Raw genomic sequence first — 18,869 nt, forward strand, 5'->3', positions numbered from 1 at the left:
AGAACAGCACTGCAAAAATAAAGGCAACCTACTTGGAGAGACCAAATGTTCACATGTACCAGAGATACTTTTATTAAAAAATATGTAAGAAATGAATCACAAACACTGATGTGATAGGACAGGACTTATAAACTCAGTGTTATTCGAAAGTGCATCATTCTCCCATGCTACCATATCCCCAAAGCAAGGAGTCAATATCACCCAGCAAATAAATACATTCACCCCTTGGCTCCCAATAGAGCTGTGTGACACAGGAAGAGGCTCAGTGGGTCATGGGAGAGAGAGAAAGAGAGAGCTCCAGGGTCATGCTGAAAGTTTAGGGCACATCCATGAGGGGTTGGAGGCGTATTATCCACAGGCTCAAGTGTCCATTTCAGCAATGTGGTGTGAATTCACATATCTAGTACAAGCTGCATAACACACCAGAGGGGTATTAAAATAGGCAAGGAGAATCATAAATATGCCACGAAAGAGATGCCTTGAGCAAATGTTCCAGTTCACGTGAAATGCCTTGTTGTAATTGGGTCTGGAGACAAATGACACCAGGTAAACCTACAATGCACTGTAAACATTAGTGTGCTCTTAACGAAATATAACGTATCATGCTCCTACTTTGATGCTAAAGCAGAAGCACAATGAAAGCTGAGTGTAAGACAACCTGTGCTGACAATGCTCATGCAGAAGGCCTGCACAGGGTATCAGGCTTAAGACCGGTGTGGGGTTGAGAAAAGATGTTCAGTGATTTGTGGAGATTGAAGGGACATTTGCAATGCAGCCTAAGTGGCCTGGGCAGATGCACCCTCTGCAGAGCACATTAAACTCTTTCCCGCCAATATGTCAAGATTTGCTACTTCACTGCTCCACTAACACTAAAAAAAACTTGGCTTAGATAGCAGATGTAAACAGGTTTTTGTTCACAAGTACTAGAACACACACCCTCTCTTCAGGTAAAATTGGTAAAAACACGAAATTCAGTATTTTCTTCCCATCTGCTTGCCTTTCTTCCCAGCAGATAAGACTGAATATTCCAGCAGGGTATAATCTCCGCTGCCCCCTTTTCCGTTATGGTGGAAGGCCAGATTGCTTATACCAACACACAGAGTCTCTATCAGTTGCATGCATCAGCCTCTGGCTCTTCTCCCCAGAACCATGGGCAAGTCTGTGGAGAACGTAAAAAGCGTCCAAAAACAAACAGTGTGCCCACACAATTCTCACTAACAGTATGTCTGCACTGCAGCATATTTGGTACATGGAAACATTCAGGCACAAATCGTTGGTGCCATGCTCAAACTTCCTTGTATGTGCCAATGTTCTAGAGATGCAGAAGGCCAGAAAGCATAGACATCTTTACTGCTTTAGGCAACTCACTTTCACAGGGTTAGCATTACATGAGCATGTGATTTCTCTGTTTTCAGTTCAAAGTGCCTTGTGTGTGGATTGTTTTTTAAATGGAATCAGTAGCTTTGAAGATGAGCCTGAAGGTCTGCAGCGCAGGCCAGATAGCAATGGTCACTGCATCCACAGCTACAAGAGCAATAGCTGTACGTGAGCCAGTACTTTCTCCCATAGTCTCTTTGTTCCACAGAAGTGCTCTCGCAAGGCCTTCCCCCTAAGGTCACTTCTCACGCAGCACACAAACGCCAGCATCACACCGTTGGGTTCCCAGTGATGTCACCACTTCCCAGCTGTCAATGATAGGGTCATAGCACTCAATACTGCTCAGAAGCGAGTTCCCATCGTACCTACACGTGAGAGAAGATTACCGATGAGAACATGTTGAAGTCTGGAACTCTTAAAAAGGAGACAATGACTTGATAATAGTTTGGAGCAGTGGCGCACCCATCCCTATTAAGTCATACGATGACAGAACTCTTGTATTTTGTGAGAGGTCAGTGCAAGGAAACACTTGCCATGTCCATCTTTGACCATGTTACCACAAACCCACCCTATGGACCAATCTACAGATTACAATTTCACAGAAGGAAGACTCACACCTGGTATGCCAGTAGCTCATCTATTTCGGCATCCTGTTCTCACAGATACCTATAGGGAGGCTGCAAGCAAGACTGAGCACAACAGCATTCACCCCGCCTGCATTTTTGATCTTGCTCATGTGCCTCAGTGCGCTAAAACAAATGATGTATCAGATGGGCCTTTTGCCTTGTTACTGGGCATCTAATGCACTTATAAAAAGTATAGACAGACTTCCCCAGCTATGCTAGGGCTTAAAGGTATTTCTGAGTGAAGCTTGGCCCCCTTACCCTGCTATGGCATAAAGTCGTCCCCTCAGGACTGTTGCTCCCACATAACAGCGGGGGGTGGTCATGCTGGTCACTGTGGTCCATGAGTCTGTGCGAATGTTATACGCCTCCACAGATGAGAGATGTGCTGTTCCATCAAACCCTCCAACCACATAGATATGATCATTCAGCAAGGCTACTCCAGCTCCTGGGAAAGAAAAACCATGGAATGTGGCACCAAATCCCCCAATAAGGCATATCTGGATGGATAAAAGGCATATCTGGATGCCTTCTGAAAATGAACAAGCCCCTTGGTGGGTGAAGTTATCATAATGCCTGCCTCTTTTAATAGTCACAGTCTACCACTGCAAAGGTGACAGGGGGAAAGTAATCTTCCCGGAACTGTAATGTTTGCACAGGATGTCAAAGTTGCTTAAAGATATCCAAGAAAAGTATACATTTATATACATTTAAAGACAGTATGCAAACTGTCTTAATTGTATAAAGGAGTGAGAGAAAACAGATGTTTTATATTGTGAAGGCTATTTAGATATTATGAATTGTATCTAACAGTTCTCACAAAACAGGCTTGTGTAGTGTAATAGGACATCTTCTCTAATCCTAATCCTAACCACCACCACCCCCCCCCAAAAATCTGCTCCAGGAAGCTGGGGGACTGTCTGGAGCAGATGTTGGGAGCATGCAGGGAGAAGTGGAAGTCACATTGCATGAGCAGAACTCCATGAACTGTTTGATACAACCCTGTGGTAGTTGGAGAGCTGCTGGGAAGAGAGGGCTGGCTACTGGTGTCCTTGGCAAATTCCAGATTCATTATTTGGAAGCTTCAGGAGCTCTACTCTGTACGAGTACAGTTGCAGGGAGAAGCAAGAACAAAATTCTCACTCTAATCAGATGGTCCCTATTAAACCACCGTTACTGTTAAAGACAGCTGGTATACTGCCAACAGCTCCCCACCCTGATCAGGACTCTCACCTGAGCGCTTTGTGGCCATTGGAGTGACATTTGTCCAGTGCCCAGTGTGGGGATCATATCGCTCCACAGAATTTAAGATGTTTAGACCATCATAACCACCTGAAAACAGAGGAACCCATTAAATTACTTGTATTACTTTTATGAGGGGCTATTGCCCCTGCTCGCTTCACTTCACTCACCAAGCCAACCTCTGCACAAAAAACACCCACATCCCCTTAAGAGCTCACCAAAAGCCTTTTACAATCTCCCCGTTGCCACCACTTCTCCTTTGCCTCTCCTGATGTCAGAGGTGCAAAGGAGGAGTGCAGGGAGGATCATGAAAGACTTAGACTTTCTTGTGCTGTTGCCAAACATTTTAGGATGAAGAGTCAGACTGGCAGGAGGAGGACTGCAGGAAGAGGAAGGCAGCGGCAAGCCAGCCTAGAGATTGGCGGTGGCGACTGCAGCAGTGGATTATCAGGCCAACTATCCACTGCTTCTACCAACTTTCCTTGTTCCCACACTCCTCCTGTCAGACTGACTCCTAACTGGTCAGCTGGCAGCAGTAGAAGCAGCAGCAGATCCCCAAGCTGGCTGGCGAAGTAAGGTGGCCAGTAGTGGCAGTGTCTGGCTTGGGCATCTGGATCCTGGAGGCAGAGGCTCCAGGGTTGGTAGGCTGAGGAGCCTGTGGAGCTGGGGGCTGCTGCATCTACTATGCTGAACAACTCGTAAGCACCTACTATGGATTTCTTTGGGATGGTTTCTTAAATATTAAGTCACCTCTTAAAAACCAAAAGATACAGGACCGATACAATGCAACAATTCCTGAGCTCTGTCCTGCAGAATCATTGCCTTTGCTCTGTTTCTACATTTATATATGGAGCCTACTGCTTTCAGATATTGGAATTCTGAATTCAAAGGCTTTCCACGGAAGAAACCTTTCATACTTGATGGGCATTCCAGGGCAAAACAGAACTTACAAATGCTGTGAAATTTGCAAGATCACTTCCTAATGACAGCTTCTTGCATAGTCTTTTCACCAGACTGCAGCTGAGGCACTACCATATAAAAATTTGTAAATACACTGAGGTTACCTACCAAGACAATAGATAACATTATTAGCAACCACCAGTCCTGCTCCTTCTCGAGCTGTCTGCATATCTCCCAACATACTCCACTGATCAATGTTGGGATCATATCTTTCCATACTGGTGTGGCGCCGACTTCCATCAAAACCTCCAGAAACATAGATCATGTCTGTAACACAACAGTTAACTGAATTAAACAAATCACAGTATTTGAAATCAGTATTTTACAAATATGCATTTATGTTGGTTGAATAAATGAATTAATTTCCCCGCAAAATGAATGTACTTAAGATTGTTTCCAGCAATGATTATCAGTAGGGGAATTAGAATACATTTACCAATACATACCTCCTAGGGTTGTAGCCCCTGCTAGGCCCCGTCGAACGTTCATGGGAGCCACAGAGTACCAGATACTGTCTTCATCAGATGTATAATCTAAGCATTCCACAGAACTGAGGCGAGAACGGCCATCATAACCACCTATTACATATATCCGATCATGCAAGGAAACTGTGGCAACATAGCGTCTTTTACGGCTGATACTCTATGCATAAAGAAAAAAATGGAAACAATTTTTTTGGGTATCTTTAGGTATGATGGGCACCTGCAATTTCCTAGTGATGCCATACAGAGATAGTGCGATCAATACAGACAATGCTGCACTAATGTGTCAGGGCTTATCATTTCTATATATCCTGTTTATCTACAACAATATGTTCAATATATTCAATTTCACACGCTCACATCTTCAGTATGGAGCACACTTTTGAGGTTCTCTGCATGAGACGAGAAGAGCCTCAATGGAATGCAGTATCAAAAGGTTTTGACATACAGAAAGCAAACAGCTCACCAGGCGATTTAGAAAACATTAAATTTCAGATGGCTCTGTGAGTCATCATCCAGAACCTCCCCAATTCTTCATCTCAGACTACTTTACACAAGAGGCCTTTCTAACATTTATATACGTACAATGCTTTCATGGGTTCAATGCCTTTCACATGCCTTTTCTGGACAATCCTTATAATAGCCCTATGAAGGCAAAAAAGGGCAGTATTTTATTAAAAGCCTATGCCACTCTTCCTCCCAAAGGAGTTGAGGGTGGAAATTATTAGGGGGGAGCTGGTGGGAATGGAAGAGTGTGGCTTGCCCAAGATTACCCAGTAAATTCAAGGAAGAGATGAGATTTGAACTGGGGACCTCCGACTCGCAGTTCATTCCTGGTAATTATTATCCTAGCATGTGTCCAAGACTGTGTTGCCACCCGTATACTTGGTGTAAAGTCACCCTTCAGCTCCTGGTCAGAGACACATGTATTATTGCCCACAGATGATGCTGTACAGCAGAGCTGGCTAACCCTTTTTTTAGCCAGATGTTAGCCAGCTCGATGCCACTGAGACACGCATGTGAGATACACACATTGCAGAGAGTTAAACACCTCTCAGCCCAGTGCTGCAAGGGATGGTAAGATTTTGCCAATGTGTGGTGAGCTGCTTGCATTGGTTTGGCAGGCCGAATCCAGCCCACTATTTCACAACAGTGGGACTACAGGGTTTATCCATCTTCCTACGTGGAGAAGATGCCTGCATTAGAAACATCTTTGTGAAACCTTCCCTACACAACTCCTCCAACCACAAGGTTCAAAATAAGCATTTCCAATTGCAAACATATGTCCACCCCACAGAGGAAAAGCAATCAGAGAAAAAACAGAGGGCAGAGAGATAGTAAAGCAAAGAATTACATACTGGTAAGAAACTCCACTCCTGTGTCTTTGGATCATATTTCTCCACCACATCAATAGGTGATTGCTGACTTCCAAAGCCCCCAATTACTAAGAGAACCTCATTGGCACCTGAATAAAAACGGACCACTTTAAGGTTAATATCCTAGAGTATATACTTTTTACTTCCATTATTGGTGTACCGATCCTCACTTTAACTCTAAGTAGTGGGTCAAGAATAGTAGAGCTGAGTGACACACTAGTTCAGCCTTGAAAATAAAAGCACAAGTGTTACTAGCCTTTGTTTTATTTTTTGATAACTTGCTAAGGAGCTAGTGGCCTGCATTTTCATGCCAGCTGTGGAGAACAGAAGTCCATCACCCGTGGTCAGCATGGAAATGCAGGCTACTGAAAAACTGCAGACTGATGAAAGGATAGGGTGTTTCATTCTCCCACTGCATTTCTGTGATGGTTGTGGAGGAAGAGACTTTCCTTCCTCTGTTGCTAGACTGGAAACCAAGTGGGCTGGCTGAGGAGGATGGAGAAATCCATCTCTCAGTCAGGCCTTTAACGCATCTACATAGAATTCCTATGGCTGCTAGGTAAGTTGTTAAATACAAGCCAACATACTCTTAAGCCGTCTTGACAGATTGCCTAACCTTTTTAAACTCTCCAGCAAGAGACACCTGACTATTTTATTAAGCAACTGATTTCATTGCACTTTGTAGTCTTAGTAGTCCCCCCTCCACTTGCCACCCCTGAATTATGTCTAAATCTATACTGCTTCCATTTTAAACACAGGACACAATTTGCAAATCATGAAACTTAAGCATTTAATTTTTTTTTAAATTTCAATGGCACATAAGCAAACCTATCTATGAGTTGGTGTATTTCACTGCATTTTGCTTTTTCTTACATGACTGTGAGGAATAGTTAATCCTGTTTTAACAACAGCTTTAAGATTGCTATTTTGCCCATCAATCTACTAAAGGCTAGATAAGTGTGACAATAAGAATCTAGTTTTGGTTTAACGCCAAACTGAACTATATTAATATCCTATGTCTGTGAATCCAAGCCAATAACCCTTGCTCTTTAATTTTCAACAGCACCACCACACAGATGACTCATGCTTAGCTTGTGCCATATAATCTTCATTTCTCTCTCTTGACAACCTTACAGCCCATTTTGCAGCTGTGCACTTGGGCTTTGTTTCCCAACCATATTTGCCCTTGGCAATTCCATTCTATTAATTTCCAGTTAATTGCTCCAATCCAGAAGATAATAGTGAAGCTTCAAGGATGTTTGTCATACCACATGAGAAGCCTTTTTGCTCACTTTCCAGAACATCCTGAACATATTGTCTTAAAAAAAATATGCTTTGACTTTCTCCCAGCATCATCAGTTTGTCATTAACAAATTTATGTTGAATTTTCAGCTTTATACAGAATCTAAGAATAGTAAGTATCTGTATGCCTGTCACAGGCAAAGGCTTGAGTATCTGAAAATTACCACTGAGCTGTAATATTATCTAATTACTTCCATTTTCTTCTAACAAACCTTCATTACACAATGCTTCAGTTGAGAGTAATATTAAATACCATACTACAGCAGAAGTATTTTTATATGCTTATCATATACAGAGATTCTCTTTTGCTTGGAACACACGTTAAGAATTTTATTTATCATTTATACCAGGTTTGTAAGATGCAATTTATATGGCTGTCTTTCGTGATTAACAATAGCTTCCAGGCATGCATGCAAGCAAGCTAGTATTAACCAATTTCATTCTCTTTTAAGTCACATATGCCATGTGGGCAAGTATGGGCAGATAGGCTAGCAAAATTTTCTGAGGCTAGACAGTTTGCAGAAGTATTTGCAAGGCAGTTAACACCCATCTATCATCCATCTAAAACATCCATCTATATCTTTAACATCCATCTATATATCTAGACACACTAATCCAAGTAATTAAAAGACCTAGCTGACAATTATTTGTTTTCTGAGCATTGTTTATGTTTGTGCAGAACCTGAGGTATGTAAATGAATATGTTGGCTAACTACAGGTAGCTTTCAGCAATTTTACTTCCCCAAAGGTGTGTTTGGGGCAACAGCTGCTATTCCCAGTGCTTTTTTTCTGGGGATACACAAGGATACGCATACCCCTAAACATTTTGTGAATCTTTGTACTTTTGTCCATTTACTGTGTTTGTTTTCCCCCATTGGAACTATAAAATGGTGATTTTCTTGAGTCAAAATGAGAGTACCCCTAAACATTTTTTTTAGAAAAAAAGCACTGGTTATTCCTATAAAGCAGTTATTTAGACAAAGCTGTGAAGGTGCTTCTTTTGTATCATACAGCTGCTATCTGGGTCCTTGTACCCACATGTTTATTAGGTCTTTGCAAATGAGCAGTATCCCCCCACATCCTTCCCTATATCTCCGGGGGATGGCCTGAAGGCACAGCTTTATTTACTTTTAAAAATCATATCCTGCCCTTCCTCCCGAAAGGTCCTGGGCGGCAAACATTTCCATAATAAAAACATTATTAAATATAAAATAACACATATTTAAAACATTTCAAGAATGGTTAAAACATCTAAAAGCAATAAAAGCATAACAAATTAAGAACAGATTACATATCAAAATTATATGTCTGGATAGGCCCACTGAAACAAAAGTTTTCAACAGGCATCTAAAGGATTACAGTGACAGTACCTGTGTAATGTCAACAGACAGGGAGTTCCAAAGTTCAGGTACACTAAAGAACAGACTCCTTATAAACATAAAGCACTGCTTCATTTTGAGCCTGCCAAATGGCAGAAGACATTAAACCATACCTTTTCCCAGCCATTTTGATATGCACTTCTCTGATGCTTACCCAAACGTGCTCTGGTTCTGGGACCTTGCATCTGACTCCGAAGTTCAGGTCTTAGATGAAACTTCTTCGCTTCATCTACAAGGTCTCTGCATTGCAAACTACATCGAATAAAAGGCTGCAGAAGACATACAGGCATTGTTTTCACTTTATCCAATTCTTTATACACTTTTACAATTCTTCAAAATACCCTAGTAGAAGAATGGAATAGCTAGTAGCTAGTAGAATAGCTAGTAGCTAGTAGAAGAATGGAAATACTTGCACATTATGACCCACTGCAAAAACCCTAATATTTAATGAAATTAATCTAAAATTAGTCCAGTTACATTAATTCAAGTACTGTAATATAAAAGATATGGAAAAATCAAGCTGGTGGAGCATGCAACAGAAATCTTCATTCAAATACAGTTCCCAGGATTAAAACTTAAAACACTGGTTCCAGAAGACCTTTGCATTAACTTATTTGGTTTGAATGTAAAATTATATACTAAGGATACCGATTTGTGAATTTGATTTTGGCCAATTCTCCCTTCCTTTAGCAAAGCCCTGTGCCTCATCCCACACCATTCAGGACGGTCCCCTTTTTGAGGCAATGCAAAGGACTGCCTGGGGTAGGGTGGCAGGTAGCCTTCTGTGAGCTTCCTTCTATTGCCCTAATTTTCAAGGATACAGCACAGAAATTCCTTCCTCAGTTATTGGAGGGAAGAACCCATTGGCCAAAACTGCAAAAATCTTGTTTACCTACTTGTAAATACTAAAAAGAAGGCTACTCTGAAAGCAGCCTAACTTTTCTATGGCAGCTGCAAATATTTGTCCAAGGAACCTTGACTTGTGTAGTAGATTGCAAATTAGCTGTATTACATTTATTAGAACTGATGTTATTTTGTTATATTAAGTCATCTGAATAGCTAAGGCCTGTGGCTAAATAAGTGAAAATTATGGGATGGTTTTTTTTTACATGGATGGGGAAATTAAAAATATACAACTAATGATGAGTTTCCCCCTTTTTCTGCACAAAGGCTATACCAGAATTGGATTGTCTTTCTCATTTCTATGTTTAGGCATCACAGAACTCATGGCTACCTCCAGTATTAATACATATTACTGAAGGAAGGAGGGGAAATGGGGAACAGTTAGGCTAAGTCATTCATTTCACTGCTGAGAGGCATGTTCAGCTGACTTGCTTTAGATAATTTTTCAAGTTCTTACACAGTAAAGTAGATGGGTTTGAGGTTAGGGTTTCTCTTCAGGGAGAATTGCAGGGGTACTAATCTTTGTTCCCATATTCTAACATGTATATATGCAAAGGATCGCCTAGAACACATTACAAAGTTACTATTATGAGTGAGGTTTTCCTAAATACAGCAGTTGTTCTGCAGGACTTATTCCATGAGTTGCTTAACAGGGCAACTGGCCCTACCTCAGTGTCTATGACATCGGTAATGTAGCGTGGGGTGAGTAGTGGCATGCGCACATACTGCAGAAGCTCTGGCAGGGATGCTTCCCGTTCCTTCTTTGAATGCTTTACCCAATTGATAACAGCCTCAAAGACAGGCTCTTCAGAATCCACCTATAAGAAAAGGCATGGAATTAATCAGTCTTTTGAAAAATAGATGGCTACGACATGGGAGGAGGGATTACTTTAAGGGGGGGTGCAGCATAGATTGTACTTCTGGTGTGGGGAAGCTGCATTTGCACAGAAAATTATGGTGGTTGGAAAGCAAGATCCACCTTGCAAAGCAAGCACAGGCAGCTCTCTAGAGGGGGTAACTTTGTCGTGTAACTGTGACAAGCATATAATGTGCAATATCAATGATGTGATATACTTCCTTTTATTTGTATGCCGCCTTTCCATAGCTAAAACCATGCTCAAGGTGGCTTACAGCATGAAACAAATTACGTAGTTACAAATATAACCATAGCATCAAAAACAATAAACACATCAAAAAGTACACAACCAAATTGAACAATTTCCACACAAATCACAGCAAAATTTAAAAATAAGGGTAAAAATAATAATCAGTTAACAGCAAAAAACACCCCTGTAACCCTCCCTAAACAGTACTCTAACCCAAGACCAGCACATATTCCTCACCATGACCATGCAAGATTTTTTCTTTCAAAAAGCATTTTCTCTGAAGAAAGTGCAGTCCCTTTTATTTTTATTCTTTATTAAATTTCTATACTAATCCTCTGTTTGAGGATCTCGTGGCGGTTTACAACATAAAACACAAAAATCCATATCAAAGTAAAAAATAATAACACACACCCAACTCAGCTTTGGGTTTGCTCTTTTAAGAAGGGGGACAATCGGGTTTTGTTCATAAAGCAAATATCTCCCATGATGTTAACCTAGGCAAACATATATTTAACAAGATAGGGTTAGCATGAGTGTAGTGCAAAGAGGGCTCTTTCCTACTGATAAAAGGGTGATCATATTTACAAGCACAAATGTGCTTAAGATCTGGTTGGTGCCTTACAAAATACTTCAAAATCTTTCAGAGTAACTAGCAAGACTGCACTTCTCACTTTAACATTCTTCAACAGCTTCCACCAATTTTAAATCATTCATTTACTGCCAATGATTTTGTAGCACAAAATTAAGTATTGATTTATAACTCTTTAAGAGCATGGACCAACTGTTAAGAAAACCCACACCCTGTGTCTCAAAAGCCCTGTTTAGAAATTCAGAATCTTGGTTTAACACACACACATGGTGGGGAAAGGGGCACAAGGGCATGAGCTCTGGTCACTCTCATGTTCCTCTGAGAGTTCAAGGGCTACTGTTTGCAAGAGGAAACCTCCTGTAGTTGTGGAGACACCCCCACATTGTGTCACAGGGAACATTCCCGGAGAAGCAAGTAAGGGCTCCTCTTGAGTGCAGAGCTCTTCTCTAGGTCTTCCAGGGACTTTCCTTGTAAATCTGTATTGATTATTCCAGACTTCCATCTTGTACACCCTGCCCCCCTTTCTGCCCTGAATTCTGAATTTTAGCCTTGCATCCATTCTAACCCCTTTTTGTTCACATTCTCTCTTTTGCCATTGCTTCTTTAAAGAGATCTTGGTAACTGTAAAGGCTACCAACTTGCTTTTATATTGAAATGAAAACTAGGATTCTCAGAATTCTAGTAAGATCTTACAAGTGCTCATGGATTGTAAATTGCTAACTTCCAAGGTATGAACTCCATCCGTCAGTTCCACAGTATTTTACTGGTTAATTCCTAGGTTGTGTTTGGTTCCTGTATCAAATACTAGAACTCAATAGCTTTGCTTTGGACAACAAGAAGGAATATTTTACCTGAATCTCATCACATTTTATTAGCTTTTCCACTTCTTCTTGATTTAGGAGAATAAATTCTTCATGTTGAACTACATCTGGGAAGTGCTTCTGGCTAAAAACTTCGGCTGCCTGCATTAAGTCAACACAATTGTGTGTTTCAGCAAAATCTCGAATCCCCAAACAGTTGGAAGGATCCAGCTGGCTTTCCAGGAACTCACAGCAAGCCTGCTTCACTCCTGTGAGAAATGACATGATTTGCACTTCAGAGGGCTAAGTCACTGTTCTGAAAAGTGTTTAAGAGGGGGGGGGGGAAACTGTGCTTAACAAATCCATCCATTTTCCTAACAAACACCAAATCTAGTAAATAAAAAGTCATCTTTTTATCTTAACCAGCCTGCCATTTTCCTTGGTAGTTAATATTGAGATTCTTTTTGGTGGCGATAAATTCTAAAAATGGTGTGACATCAGTAAAATACATTCTTAACTATTGTATTTTATCCATATTACAAAAACAGTATCTACCCTTTCACAAAGACATAAATATCTTACTACCCAGAAAACGCTCCCAAACTACTGTACTAATCAACAGCAGTTTTACAATTTTATATTTTCATTTGTTCTCAGGATTGCATTTCCCCCAGAACTCAGTATCTTAGCATATAATAAAATTTTAAGGATGTCATCAAGCTAAAGTCTGTGTGGCCAATGGGCAGCCATGCAAATTGTGACATAAAAGGGAGGGGGGTTCGGCCAGGCTTAAAAGGAGGGTAGTTGGTAAGGAGCAGTGGGGCTGGCAAGAAGTGCTAGCAGGGATGCAGTTCCTAGTATGCATATAATTTCAAGTTTAACAATCTTAAAATGGGGAGACTCTCTCACTAAAGAGTCCCTGTATGAAAATTTGCAAAAGTATATACCTTTTACTATGGTGTAATGTGGGTTTTAATATTATTTTATAATGTAGTGCTGGTTGTATAATTTTCTGTACATTGCCTCTGAATGAATTATGACAGGCAGTTCATAAATTTTAGTTTCTATATAAAAAGTGTGGCACTAGAGAACAGTTCCTATTTGCTGTCCAATTACAAAATCAATGCACGAGGCATGAAACCACAGAAATACCACATCTCCACCAACATCACCTGATGAAGCATGTTGTACTGTGCTTGAATAAGAACAAGCAGAGATGTTTGTGATCCTTTTATTCATTATGGCAAAATTTCTACTTTTAAAAAGGAACCCTCCTTGACTTTTATATTGTTCTTGGCTTTCCTTATTAATCAAGCTACACTTCTGGTGAATCCTTGGAAAACCTTCTGCCTGTTGAGAGCATGGTTCAAGATATTTCTTCAGACCCCAGCCCACTAAAGTATCACCCACTGGTATCTGCAATGTGGCATTTTCAATCATATTACCCGAGTGGTTGACACACTCAATTGAATAGGTTCACTCAAGCTACAATGCTTTTGTTCATGTGGGCTTTTAGACAAGGTTAGGCTCATGTTGTATTAGAAGCTGCTGGTTTTATATTTGTTTATTAGTCTAAATATATTTGTTTTCTTATTGTGTTTACCACTTTATAAATATCTTAAAAAATGGGCAATACAGATCAAGGATTCTCAAAAGCTCTTCGCTCCTGATCTACACTGTATGTTTTTGTCATTACCTTTCAGCTGAAGCAAACAGGCTGCTGGAAGCAACTCCTGAACATTCTCCACTGTTACATGAACGGTCTCTGTGTATACGAAGTCCAGCAATATTTCCATAGTTGATGCTGTTAGCCCTTGAATATCCACATAAGGTTTATCCTTCTCTGAAAGCTGTGAATTATAAACAAGGGAAGTACTTTTTTATTCCCTGGGTTTTACAGGGTTCCAAAACATAACCTGGAAACTACAGTGTGGGCAATGGGGAAGAGATATAAAGCATTAATAATCTCAAATGAATATTTCAGCAAATGGAACATATAACAAATACCCTACAGACATTTTGGTGCGAGGATAATACTTTGAAAAGTTCTAGTTACAGGTAGGTAGCCGTGTTGGTCTGCTGTAGTCGAAACAAAATAAATAAATAAAAATTCCTTCCAGTAGCACCTTGGAGACCAACTACGTTTGTTATTAGTACGAGCTTTCGTGTGCATGTATCTGAAGAAGTGTGCATGCACACGAAAGCTCGTACCAATAACAAACTTAGCTGGTCTCCAAGGTGCTACTGGAAGGAATTTTTATTTATTTATTTTGTTTTGACTTTGAAAAGTGTTATTTTAAATATCAGAGAAACAGACTTTAATAACATGCTTTAAATAGATGCTGTCAAGGGGCAGGCAAATTAATTCACCAAAAGTAATTAACATGCACCTCTACATATAAATTACAGCAATGTCCTTATTACACTGAGTTCAGGGTTGAGAGGAGAACATAGTAATGCCTTTCTATCCTACAAAAAATCTGCATGGCTTGTTTACCCATTATGTACTTACATGGGTCACTTGCAACCAAATTAAAAAAGAACCACCAACATTTGTAAAGCTTCCTTCCTGGTAGACCAGAAGACAAAACACATTTGCCAGCCAGCTTAGTAACAATTTAATAGTGTGGATTTGCAACAGAGATAAAAAATTTTTAAGCCTAGCTATCCAAGAAAGCTAAATTGTATATAAAGTTGAAACATTAGGAAGCCTACAATTTAACTTTTCTTATACTGTACTGGCATATTGAGATCTGCTAACAAGACTGCCACCATATGATTCTTGTGGCAGTGCGGGAGAGGGCCAATTTTATGGTGGCCCCCAGGCTGTGGAATGCCCCCCATCCAAGGGGCAAATGGCCTTGTCTTAGTATGATTTTTGATGGGAGGTGTCTAGATCTTTAGGGGTACAGGATAAGACCTGATGTTCCCTACTGCAGTGCTGTTGTTGACCTTAATTGCAATTTAAGATGGATTTAATTGCTGAGTAAGTGAAAAGCATTACATGGCTTTGTGCGTAATGTGCATTAGGGCTGCTTGGTGAAGAGCAAGCTATAAATGCATACAGAATTGCAACCTTAATGACATTTTTGCACTTTTAAGTTGCATTACAAGCTACTTTCTTATTTGCATGAATAAAAACAAAAATGTGTGTACTCTGCATCTTGCCTACCTCACTGGTGAACATAGCACAGAAGTAGTCACTGCAAGCAGCTAACACAATACGATGGGCTGGAAAGTCTTTCTGCTCCACACGAAGGGTCACATCACAAAGTGTGTTACTTTTTCGTAGAGAGTTCATTGCATTGAGAATGGACTTGGCATGAGAATTAGTCATTATATCTTTAGGAGCCATAGTGTATTACTCCAGTCAACAATAGCGTTGAGAAGGTAGGTTCAGAGTTTGAGTAACCTGTTAAGAGAAGAGTCTGCTTCACTAATGGCATCAAGCTTGAAAGAGGTAGAGAATGAGGATCTTGGTTTCTGCTGGTTCTCTCTTCTATCCCATGGGCCTGTCGTCTACCTTGATTCACTTCTAATTGTGCTACTCAACTACATTCAGATTACCACCATCCCTACCTCACAGAAGCATAGGCATATCATAAAACATAGAAATTCTATGTTTTAATACAATAAAATCTCAGAACAGTACACATCTATTTACAGTGAGATGTGTGCTAGGCAAATTGCAGAACATCAAAGCATTTCAGAACTACAGACTAATAAAGACAAAGACAAGATTTAGCGGAAGGACAATGGTGGAGCACCACCTGTCCAGGAAAGCACAACAGTGTGGCCAAAGTTAAACCATATATTGCCACCTATTTAACTTTCCCCCATGTCAATTACTTCAATTTTATTTGGAAGTTAAAGAGACAAATATATGAATATTTCCTAATGTAGATCAATAGAACAAGACTTCTACAGTGAAAGCCTCTGCCTTTGTTTTATAAAGTGTATAAATGTATGTTAATAAACCTTCAAGAACTTACTACAGCAGATACTCAAAAATCATTATCTGCTGTAGTAATTACTTAGAAGCAAGTACCACTGAATTTGATGGAACTCACTTCAAAACAAGGGTGCACAACTCAGAATAATAGCCTAATCTTTCTTGTTTCAAAGGTTATTAAGGCTATACCTCCTAGTCACCCCTAGCTTATCAATGTAATGACAGGTAACTTACTGTACACACAAGTTTTACTTGGTGTTTAGTTGCAGCAACTGTAGCAATGGTTCAAAGACAAATGCATTTGCAAATAATGTGAGCAGAAAATATCCATTTTAGAGCTAATTCTGCTCCCTACCACAAACAGTTGTTAACTGAAGAGATTCGTTGACCATTCCAGTGGCATTCCAGTGTGGGAATAATATTCTCTTGGAGTTGAATTCTCCAACGAACCTACAGAACTTCCCTCATAACATTGCAATTCTTGGGCATTCCTGAATGAGATACATAGAAGAAGAAGAAGAAGAAGAAGAAGAAGAAGAGGAGGAGGAGGAGTTTGGATTTGATATCCCGCCTTTCACTCCCTTTAAGGAGTCTCAAAGCGGCTAACATTCTCCTTTCCCTTCCTCCCCCACAACAAACACTCTGTGAGGTGAGTGGGGCTGAGAGACTTCAAAGAAGTGTGACTGGCCCAAGGTCACCCAGCAGCTGCATGTGGAGGAGCGGAGACGCGAACCCGGTTCCCCAGATTACGAGACTACCGCTCTCAACCACTACACCACACTGGCTCTCCAGTGAGTTGGAACTCATCCCTGACCTCTGATCATGCCTCACGCTTTTCCGGGTGGAGGTTAGAGAGCTGTGTGAGTGTGTGTATAAACTAGCCTAAGAGTACAAAGGCAAAATTTAAACTTGCTACTTCGCCCACTTGGGCCCCACCCACCACAGGCATGCGGCTCCCAGAAGGCAATAAATATGGCCCTCCGACTGAAAAGGGCTCCCACTCCTGACCTACCTCAATCATCAGTGCTTAGGAGAAGATTTAGCTACCCAATTTGGTACTATTACCGGTGCAGTCGCCAAAACCCACAGCAGGATAATACCTCTATTTTGAAATACTGGTACCTATATATTTGGCTATTCAGCAGGAGCGGCTGGGAAGGGAGCTGTGGCTCAGCGAAAAGGGAAGCTCTCCTTCTCCCTTCTTCCCCAGGGCTTCATGGACCTCTTCCCCTGGGCCCGTGGAAGCCCTCGGCGGGAGCAGGGGCTCAGGAGCTCCGCTCAGCAGTACATGGAAGGGGGCGGGCCGCGCAGCATTTCTGCCCTCGGGGCCTCCTCCCCCGTCCAAACTCACCGCCGCACCCTCCCCGTGAGGGGAGAGATTCCCGGCTCGGCTCCTCAGGCCCACACGTCTCCTTCCTCCTTTGCATCTGGCGCGCATCGATGACGTCACTATGGTGGACGCCAAGCCGCAGGCTTCGGGAACCATCTTTTAAATAGGAAGAAGCGCGGCGGATGGATTCGGCTCCGCCTCGGTTGCTAGGCAACAGAGATTCACAACGAAGCTGCGCGCTGTCAGCTGCCGCCCGCTGGATAACTCCGCCCGAACGCTGCAAAAGAAAAAGGAAGAAAAAAGGCTGTTCTTTTCTTGCCGTCGTTGGACTGCCATACGCCCTGAATTTCCCGGACATAACCAGTAATCGTCGAGCGTAGTTTAGAAAAAGCGGCTAACATGTCCGGTAAATCCATGGGCGTATGGCAGCCCAAATAAGAAGTGTTTATATTTTTTTTTTTTGCGATTTTCCCAAAAATAGGTAAAAAACTTCATTTTGGGGGAGATTTTGCAAAAAAAAAAAAAAAAAAAAAAAAAGCAGCCTCAATTTCCGAGCAGGTCAGATTGCATGCAGAGGCATGGAAAAAGCCACGACTACTGTATTATTATTACTGTTGTTGTTTTAAATAAATGAATCTTTCAGGTGTTGCAGGGGAAACTATTAATCTAGCCCAGTATGATACACTCTCACCATACAGGAGAGAAGGTAATGGGGAGTGCAGTTGCCATTGTTGGTGAACCGCTAAGGGCCTAACCTGCATACTAAGTGTGCGTTTAAAAACAATATTCTCAGACCACTTTTAAAAAAACAAACCGGGTGTATCCTGCTTAGGATTCGGATAATGGAGATTTCACCCTTTCCTCCAAATGCTGTTTTCCTGCTGCCCCATGCCTTTCCCTAGTGACTGCTTTTTTGGGTGTGTTGGTTTTCTTTTATTTTTGGCAAAGCACCTTTGGGTGTTAGCAACAACTGGGGGACCTTTTCGTGGGAGAACAGTAAGTGGAGGGAAGAGTAGGCTCACTCCTTGGCTGTGCAGCGTGGTTCTGATCTGGATCAGGGCTTCACGTGACTCATTTTTCTAGACATGTACTTTGATCCTACACCACATATTGCTGGATGGACATTCATGACTGATATTTCCTTGCAGGATCAGATACAGTACATGACATCCGAAACTAGAGACAGAGTTCCTGAGCGGGGCTGTGCTTATTACCCCCCCCCATTGTACTTATTTTGCTCTCTATACATTGGAGGGGCAACTTATGTAATGGGGAGCCTGCTGTATTCATTGGGTTATTAGGATTCTAAATCATACAGCAGTAGATTAGCCTCCTCAGTGCAGAAGTTACACTTCCAACACATGGAGGGTAAAGGAACATGGGGAGCTGTCTTATAGGAGTCAGACCACTGGTCCATTTACCTCAGCACTACACTGACTGACAACAGC

General features: G+C 41.3%; 1 protein-coding gene across 10 annotated transcripts; it reads right to left on the reverse strand.

Annotated features, from left to right (window-relative positions):
- Positions 1–48: 48 nt before the first annotated feature.
- On the reverse strand, positions 49–17,592 carry KLHL12 (kelch like family member 12). Of its 10 annotated transcripts, none has more exons than XM_081010596.1 (13): positions 17,443–17,542; positions 16,481–16,582; positions 15,312–15,551; positions 13,836–13,989; positions 12,191–12,408; positions 10,313–10,462; positions 8,896–9,010; positions 6,043–6,149; positions 4,649–4,844; positions 4,311–4,469; positions 3,234–3,332; positions 2,262–2,448; positions 49–1,742 (listed from the first exon to the last, which is right to left on the reverse strand). In XM_081010596.1, exons 3-13 carry the CDS (start codon positions 15,492–15,494, stop codon positions 1,616–1,618), a joined length of 1,695 nt encoding a protein of 564 aa, XP_080866722.1. In that variant the 5' UTR covers positions 15,495–15,551; positions 16,481–16,582; positions 17,443–17,542; the 3' UTR covers positions 49–1,615. The 10 variants fall into 10 exon arrangements, with proteins under 10 accessions (XP_080866722.1, XP_080866720.1, XP_080866719.1 ...); XM_081010594.1 differs by having other exon boundaries at positions 16,447–16,582; XM_081010593.1 differs by having other exon boundaries at positions 17,214–17,526.
- Between the last annotated feature and the right edge of the window lie 1,277 nt (positions 17,593–18,869).

The sequence above is a fragment of the Podarcis pityusensis genome (genome assembly GCF_964106645.2).
Source record: "Podarcis pityusensis genome assembly, chromosome: 6".
Classification (NCBI taxonomy): domain Eukaryota; kingdom Metazoa; phylum Chordata; class Lepidosauria; order Squamata; family Lacertidae; genus Podarcis; species Podarcis pityusensis.

Coding starts and splice junctions, on each gene's coding strand:
- KLHL12 (XM_081010596.1), bottom strand. CDS start 15,494: ATGGCTCCTAAAGATATAATGACTAATTCTCATGCCAAGTCCATTCTC. Junction 12,409..13,835: donor CTGTTTGCTTCAGCTGAAAG/GTAATGACAAAA, acceptor CATTTCTCACAG/GAGTGAAGCAGGCTTGCTGT. Junction 1,743..2,261: donor CGACTTTATGCCATAGCAGG/GTAAGGGGGCCA, acceptor TCTCACGTGTAG/GTACGATGGGAACTCGCTTC.